Raw genomic sequence first — 8,402 nt, forward strand, 5'->3', positions numbered from 1 at the left:
TACTTACTAACACGCGGTGCCATTATATTATGCTTCCATAGACGGTCAAATTTAAGGTAAATTAAACAATTATACATCCAAATTCACATGAATGGTGTAAACATGCGGTTTTTCTTTTATTCTAGCAGACAGAGCGTTGTTCCGCTTGTCGTTGCCATAGAAATAGGTGAACCAATCAGGGACGTTTTACTGAAAGCTGTGGAAGTAATAGCCAATCAGAAGACGCGTTGTTTGTGCGTAAGCCTGTTTGAAACAGCAAAGCAAGCACTTTCCAACTGACGACCTATATCGAAAGAACGGTGTTCCCTTTTACGAACACATAAACAAGTGAGTGTGTTGCATGTATTTTTGTGTGCAGGCCTTCTTGCTTCAAACTGTTTATTTAGGTGTTTTTATTACGATAAACTGTGGCGAACTTTGGTCTGCAAACATTAGCTAGCTAAAAGAGTCAGTAAAGGTGTACGAGTCAAGAAAACAACTTAAGCTAAAACACAGTTTGAATGCATTTTTTCGTCTTTTTGTTTTAAAGCACAAGTAAGCTACTGCTAATTTTTTTATTTGTGTTAAATTATATCAAACAACTTTTAAGATCCGTTTTGTGCCGTTGTAGATTGAACTATCCAACTTATTTAGAAATGTTAGCACGTTTTCATGATTAACTGTAGTGAATAAAAAGTTTAGTTCTTCGGTGTGAATATGTTTGTATAGTGCCTTAAATCCAAGCAGACCCTGTCATGTATGATGCATGTATGTGTCACGGACATATAAATCCTGTGTGATTCAGTCTAATCTGACATTGTTAGCTCAACATGTTTTCAATCACAGCTGCTGCCACTGCTTTATGTTTGTTTGCACTTAGATGTCCTCAGACGGAGAACAACCAACCAGTCCAGTTCTGCCCAAAGACTCGGACCGGGGAAGCTCTGTCTCGTCTGAGCTGCAGGTAAATATAAACAACCTTAATGTGAAAGCAGTCACAGTTCAAATCTGTGAAAAGTAATGYTACGTACAGTGTTCTTACAGAAAAGTTGTTCAGGACATTGTTCGTCTGTGTTTGTTTGCAGGATGAGTATGAGGAGCTCCTCCACCATGCTGTTGTCACCCCYAAGCTTGAGACATTTGCCAGTGGTCGGTCGAAAGGTCTGATTTCTCAGAGTAAAGATAAAACCAAGTTACAGCATCAACTGGGTAAGTTGGCTTTGAGTGCAAGACACATCTATAAATGCACACTTTTTCAATCATTTCCTAAAAAAACATGGCTGCACGACAACTTAATAGTCGTTAGCATTTTTGCCTCGCAGCAAGAAGGTCCTGGATTCAAACCCTGGTTTGAACCTGGGGTCTTTCTCTGTGAAGTTTGTATGTTCTCCTCATTGGTTTTCTCCAGGTACTCTTGATTTCCTCCCACAGTCCATAAACTCCCTTCAGGTCCAGAGGTCAGATTTATWAAGGATTGCGTGGAAACCATACTAAAAGTGAACCTACGGCCAAAAGGTGAAAATGGAGTACGCCAAAGAAAAAAATTCAGATTTATAAAAYCTTGCGTACGCACATTTCTGCACCTTTCCTTTTTAGACCACAGCCACACCTCAGAGTTTGCGCACGAGGTCCCGCCTCAGGTTCTGCCCTCTACACGCCCACACTGAACTATAAACAGTCAGTGCAAAGTACCTCATTAATGTTAAGATGTATTTAAATCAGTCAGTTGATCAATGTCAAAAGAAGCGATTGGCTCAGACACGCTGCRTCGTGCGTCTGGAGGATGACAGGTCAACTGCTCACAACAACTGCTCACGTGAACAGAATGTCTGTAATTGACACAGATTTTCCATCATTTTGCAGGTTTACAGACGTTTAGAGCAATCTAACAATTTTTTTTCAAAAACTCAGCTTCAAATTTATTTTCTCTCAGAGCCTGCAGGACAAAACAATCAATAAAATTAAATAAGTCACATAAAGTTAGAAATAAGTTCACCGCTCTTCTCCTGTCCTCCCCATCCTGCCTGCTGTTATCTGCTGCTGATCGTCTCCTCACCCCCTTACATCCCCACAGCCCTGCACGCGCGAAAACTACGGACTTTAAAAAGTGAAGTTTTATAACACATTCACGCTGGCGAGGGTGAACGCACCCTGCGTGGCTTTTGCTGTTGTGCTGTTGAAATGTCTCTTGTCGGGGAAGGGTCTGTGGGTCGGGGTCGTCTTAGGAGAAAGGAGATGAATGGAGATGTGTGAACTTTTATTTAAGATTTAAGTTTTTTATTTCAAAGGTCCTCATGGTTCAGCAGCAGAAGCATAAATAATACCGTTAAGAAAGCTGATGATAACGCTGAATAAAAACCAAAGTTTGATTATGAAGGTAAATTAAATATCTGACAGTGATCATTACACAGTGTGGCTCTAATTCCTCACTTCACCATCTGTGTCGCAGCTTCCCGTCTCCAAAATGAGAGTACGCATGGGTCAGAGCTGGCGTGAGGCACCGCACATTTTCACATCAAGTTTGGATTTTATAAATCACAACCTTTGYGTGAAAAGTGGCGTACGCAAGTTTCTGGGCTCATTTTGTACAAGCTTTATCAATCCCACCCCAAGCCTCTCTTGCAAAAGAGACTGTGATCTCAGTGGGATTTGCCTGGTTAAATAAAGGTTAAAAAATAAAATAAAACTTTTAAAGGAGATTTGTCATCTCAACATGCATGAAGTTTAGTGTCTGTTCATCAGCTTTGTGTTTTCAGATTTCCAGCTTATCTGCAGTARCAGACTAGATATCCGTCTGCCCCGTTGCACCCCCTGTCTCTTCCTCCCTTCTTAAACAGTCCATCAGACACCTCCCCCTCCCCTCTGTTTCTGCTCTCATTGAAGGTTTAGTGCTTTAACTGTCGTGGAGCTGCGCACAGGGATGTAGAGAGCAGACAGGCTGATTGGTAATGATCTCCTGGAACTGTGCCCACAGTGATCTTTAGAGTGCAGGCTTTCTCCTCTCCTCCCCGCAGAATTTAATTAAGATATTGACACAAATGCATTCTTGGACAAGAAGCATCTTATTCAGCACATAGTATTCTAGTCTTAACCTGTCTTCTGTTTTCTGATTTTTACTCTCACCTTTTTTAATCATTTGATTCCAGGTTTATTTTGACAGTATTTGTGTTTTATCTATGTTTAACTCTTGACAGAATCTACAACGGAGGCTAAAGATGGGAGGCATTCCAGCAAGAGTGTCAGATCATCACAGGCTTCCCCTTTAATTGCCGCACCTTCAAGAGCTTCCACCGGTAAAAGCAATAAAACACAAAGAAAAAGCGATCAGTTTCATATTCGTTCTCCTTTATACTGACGAGGCTCAGAAATACATGGCTCAGACCGTAATAATAAAGTGTGGTTTCACGTGCTCCATTTGTGTTTTCTGCCTTGTAGCTGACAGAAAGGCAGGTCAGTCGTCCAGCAGGGCGTCAGCTCTCTCAGACGCACCCTCAAAAAATATCCAGGTGCCATTTGAGAGGTTGGACAGCCTAGACCCCCCGGAGCCTGCTGTGACAGAGATGTTTATTTCACAGGAGAACATTAGTAAAATGGACAACATTCTGGATACATGGAGTAGCAACCTGAAGGTTAGTTTACTTTCTGACACCATAAAAATCCTTTCACACTCAGTAAATACTAGTTTGAAAACTAAGCTACAACGTTCAGTGGTTTTATAAGACTTAAAGGGGCAATATCATGTAAAATCAACTTTTTTTTTAGTTTTATATCATGTTATAATGTTATACTGTCATAAAAAAACATGCCCAAAGCCTTGCTCTGACTCATTCATGCATGTCTGAGAAATCCTGCAGCGTTTTTAGGAAGCCATGCTGAGGAGCAAAACAACAGGTGGGGACCAGAAATGCCTTTTGGTACCAGAAACGCCTCTGGGTTGTGTCCTTTTGGGACAAGCTCCTCCTCTGAGATGCGTCTTTAAGCCAAGCTTCCTTATGGCAGAGCCCCCCCMCCCACCTGCTCCGCAACTCCGGCAGGCTACGTGCTGAAATGGACGTGACCGAAGTAGTTGGATTTTCTTAAAGAGACAAGAGACCTATTTCAAGAGGTTTAGAAACTGTCAAGATGAGAAGTAAATTGTTTTGAGGATTTTTACAATATATAGCTCTTTCATAAGCTGAAAATGTGACATAGTTACTTTATTTTAGTATAAAATTGAAATATAGGCTTGGAAAGCACATAATATTGCCCCTTTAAACACAGTTTATTAGGAGATGTTAGTTTTTCATGAGTGGGTAACAGCAAAACAGGCCCCAATATGAGTTTGGATCATTTAAAGGCAATTTTGGATTTGTCTTCAGTGTTAATAAAATAACTTTCAAAAAATATCTTTAATTCGTCTATCACCAGGCTGTTATTTTATAAAACTGTAAAATCAATCAATATGATATTATTGATTTTTATTTTATTTACATTTAGAGTTGTTCTAACTAAAACCTGAGGGTTATAACAAGATCAGAGCTTGTGAAGGAACTAAGTCTTAAAGGGGCAATATCATGTAAAATCAACTTTTTTGAGTTTTATATCATGTTATAATGTTATACTCTCATCAAAACATGCCCAGAGTCTTGTTTTGACTCATTCAYGCACRTTTGAGAAATCCTGTAGTGTCCTGAGGCAGCCAGGCAGGGGAGCAAAAACCACCGGTTGGGACTAGAACCACCTTTTAGGATCAACTCCTCCTCTGGGCTGTGTCTCCAAGCTGAGCTTCCTCATCACAGAGCACACACACCCGCCTGTGCTGAAATGGGCGGGACAGAAGCTGAAGGTGGTTCTTAAAGAGACAGAGGCCAATTTCAAGGCGTTTAGAAACAAATATGATGAGAAATTGTTTATTTTCTATTTAAACATATAAACAACATTTTAATAACAAGTAAAGGTGACATAGATACTTTATTATGGTATAGAATTTAAATATATGCCTGAGAAACACATGATATAGGCCCTTTAAGAATCCATTTAATTGATGACAGCTGTGCGTGTCCTGGAAGTGGTGACCTTTTTAAATGTGTGCCTTCCAGTGGAATTATTCTGGAGGTCATTGATGTTGTGCGTGTCCATCCTGCCCTTTTTCTTCTGCTGTTGTACATCTCATTCACGGAAAGTAGATAACCCGTCGGCATTGATTAAAAAAAGGCAAGAATTTGACTTGAGAAAAGGCAGAGAGAAGCAGAGCTTTTAGGGAGGAAAACTGTAAATACTCCTCCTTAGATCTTGTGATTATGGAATGAGTTGGGGAAGTCCGCAAAATCAGCTGCTTGACTTTTAAATTCAATTTACTTTTGGAGATAAAGGCTGTTTGACTTTGACCATGTAAGCATTCGGTTGCAAAACCAAAATAATAGTGGAACAGACTGGAGAGGAAATCTGCACGCTGCCTGAATTTAGCTGTTTCTGTCAGCAGCAGTCTGGTTTACACACCTCATTAAAAAGGTTTGGGTTTATGTCCGCTATAAAAACAGTAAAGCAAAACGTCCTGCGACTTTCCAAGTCTGTTTCCTTTGTAGTCAAATGTGCTGACGGAGCTACGCAAGTGGAAATACGCCTTCATGGAGCAACACAAGCTGGAGATGATGAAGGAGAGGGAAAGGCATGCAGCCCAGACAGCTGGCCTGAAGTCAGAACAAGATGCCCTTAAGGAGCTGCTACACACCTACGAGACTTCCAACCAGAGGAAAGACGAGGTATGTGTAGTAATTTGATTTCTGTAGCACATCATAACACGGGCAGTAAACACGGATTAAAACTGAAAAGAGAAAAAAAATGGGCTAAAACACCAAAGAGCTATAATGAGGGCTTATATGTTGCATCATATTCTTTTTTTTTTTTGCATTAAACATTTTTTGCACAGATGTAGTAAAAGGTCTATTTCAGTTTATGTCCTATTGAAATTTGCTTAATATATTTATTATTTATCAGATGCTTATTTTGCATTTTTGTGATCATCTTGSAATGGCTGTAATGAAAAAAATCAAATTGATGTGACTGAGTTTAAGTTAAAATTTCTAATAATACAAGAACCTATAACCACAGTAAATATTGGTTTATCAGTTCAATACGTATATTGTAAATGATGTTRGTGGTACGTGTATTGTTTGATGTTTCCTCCTGCAGGTGATCATGAACCTGAGCCAAGTGTTGGACAAACAGAAAGAAAAGCTTGAAAAGATGAGAGCCTTCACTAAATGGAGACTTCAGCATGCAGAGGCCAAAGAAGAAGTATAAATTCTGATTCCAACAAGTTTTTCTTTATTAAAGTTTACTTTTGTAATGTTTTTTTTAATGATTTTTTGTGTTTTCCCCCCAACAGGCTCGTGCTTTTCAGGCAGCGCGGCAGCACTACAATTTGCAGCTGAAGAAGAAAGTGTGGTTAGGCTGGCACAGTCTCATTCAGAAACACTGGAARGTTAAGGTTGAGCGAGCTTGTCAATTAAAAGCTGAAGAGGTCTGCGCCTGTCTATCTACAGAGTATGAGACTAAGCTAGAGGAGGTAAATACAGCAAAGTGACTAAATTACCTTTAAATAAAAAGCTGTGTGTRTTGGATCTGCTGAATTTATTCTTTAAGTGTTGTTTATCTATCTAAGGTGCTTCCCAGATATCAAACCTTAGAAAATATTACAAATATGCTGTGATTCAAACTGATGACCAGTATTCTCTCCATGCTTTGCTGCCTGATCCACAGCACGGCAAGGCTCTAGCGAAAGCTCAGGCAGAGATCCAGAGGCTGCGAGTAGAGCGAGAGCGMTGCGAGGAGTCGATGAAGAAAGCCTTCATGAGGGGTGTTTGTGCCCTCAACATGGAGGCTCTCACCATGTTCCAGTCTACAGAGGGACGACCAGAGCAGCCCCCGTTTGATGAACAGCATGGTCTGTAACACGACTGGTAGTGTAATAAGTGTTTCAAATCAGTTCATGTCAATAATTATTGATTAGTTTTATTGTTTTACCTACTTGAAATAAGGACCAAGAGAAAAAAAGGCTACTTGTTACTTGATGTTTAGATTTAATCTCATGACAGGACAAAGATCAGCTCAACACCTCATTTTTATAGAAGAGGTCACCGGTACTAACCAGGTCCCAAAACTCTTTGTTGTGACCAGAGCGCAACGCAAAGCTTCCAAGACGTTAGCTCGGATAAATATATGGTTTACTGTCGTCTGTGCCAAATTTACATCCTGCCATCGTGTTGGAACAAAAGTCAGGATTTTCTATATAAAGCAGCAGTTCTGCTCAAACACATGGCTGCTGAAGCTGGATCTCATTATATTTAAGCTTGTTCTTGCATGGTTCTCTGCTCGTCCATCTGCTCCCCAAGTTTAATGAGTTTTGCAACCTGAAATGTTTGTCATCATCTTACTGTCAGACTGGACTAATTTAATCGTCTTCCCTGTTCCTTTAAGATCTTCGTCATTAATCAGGTGAAATATTCAGCTTTTTTTGTATAAATACTTTATTATGCTCAAGACACGATACACCACTTTTTGAAATCTGCCCAAAGCAGAAGTTATGCAGGTGTCTTATGAGAGGATAGATATTGACATTTAACATAATATTCTTTGTTCTGAGTCAGAGTCAGCCTGTTTGTTTTAACCAGATACCCACTGTATACTTTATTTTCTCTGCAGACTCTTCACCTCCTCAGGATGAACCTAGATCAGCTCCACCAGCTCACATCCAGCCGTATCCCTCCACCTCGTCAAGGTTTAGTCCGGTCCACTTTGAACAGCCAGAGTCCTCTCAAAGGGAGCACGATGATGTGGTGACTGATAATTTCATAAAAACATTGGGCCTCATGCAAGAACCATTCGTACGAACAGATTTGTTCTTAAGTTGTGCGTACGAGTGATTTAGGAGAATTTGTGGCATTCACCAATTTTTTTGTATTCTAAGATTTTTTTCAGATACAAACAAAATTCATGAGTGGTCCAGACCTGTTGTATATTTTACGAGCAGTCAGTCTGCTGTTATCCAGACAGGTTTTCTTCAACTTTATATTTCATTAGTTTGAAGATATTTTGAGTTGAAAATAAATCACACTCTATGATTATGTTGACAATAGGCTATTCTGCTTGAATTAGAGTTACAGTTTTAAATGTAATAATTTAGACTAACAATATAAATTGTCCGCCCATCCGTTTTCTGGGGTCGGATTTATAAAACTGGCGTACGCACAATTTGAGCCCAGGGGTCAGATTTATAAAACTGGCGTACGCACAATTTGAGCCCAGAAACTTGCGTACGCCACTTTTTACGCCAAGGTTGTGATTTATAAAATCCAAACTTAACGTGAAAATGTGCGGTGCCTCACGCCAGCTTTGACCCATGCGTACGCTCATTTTGGATATGCTTTGGATACTCAGATAAC

The 8,402-nt window shown here is 39.9% G+C and overlaps 1 protein-coding gene across 2 annotated transcripts in view; it reads left to right on the forward strand.

Moving 5' to 3' along the window:
- Nucleotides 1-256: 256 nt before the first annotated feature.
- The window catches only part of poc5 (POC5 centriolar protein homolog (Chlamydomonas)), a 10,058-nt gene continuing 1,912 nt past the window's right edge, over nt 257-8,402 (forward strand). Inside the window, exons 1-10 of one of the 2 annotated variants that reach the window (XM_014029027.1) lie at nt 257-327; nt 860-943; nt 1,065-1,188; nt 3,174-3,272; nt 3,415-3,608; nt 5,544-5,720; nt 6,151-6,255; nt 6,347-6,526; nt 6,721-6,904; nt 7,663-7,796. In XM_014029027.1, the coding sequence (XP_013884481.1) occupies nt 860-943; nt 1,065-1,188; nt 3,174-3,272; nt 3,415-3,608; nt 5,544-5,720; nt 6,151-6,255; nt 6,347-6,526; nt 6,721-6,904; nt 7,663-7,796 (1,281 nt within the window). In that variant the 5' untranslated portion in view covers nt 257-327. Of the gene's footprint in view, nt 328-840; nt 944-1,064; nt 1,189-3,173; nt 3,273-3,414; nt 3,609-5,543; nt 5,721-6,150; nt 6,256-6,346; nt 6,527-6,720; nt 6,905-7,662; nt 7,797-8,402 lie in introns of those variants that run through there. The other variant, XM_014029028.1, reaches the window with a different exon arrangement.

Source organism: Austrofundulus limnaeus, unplaced genomic scaffold (genome assembly GCF_001266775.1).
Source record: "Austrofundulus limnaeus strain Quisiro unplaced genomic scaffold, Austrofundulus_limnaeus-1.0 Scaffold843, whole genome shotgun sequence".
NCBI classification, from domain to species: domain Eukaryota; kingdom Metazoa; phylum Chordata; class Actinopteri; order Cyprinodontiformes; family Rivulidae; genus Austrofundulus; species Austrofundulus limnaeus.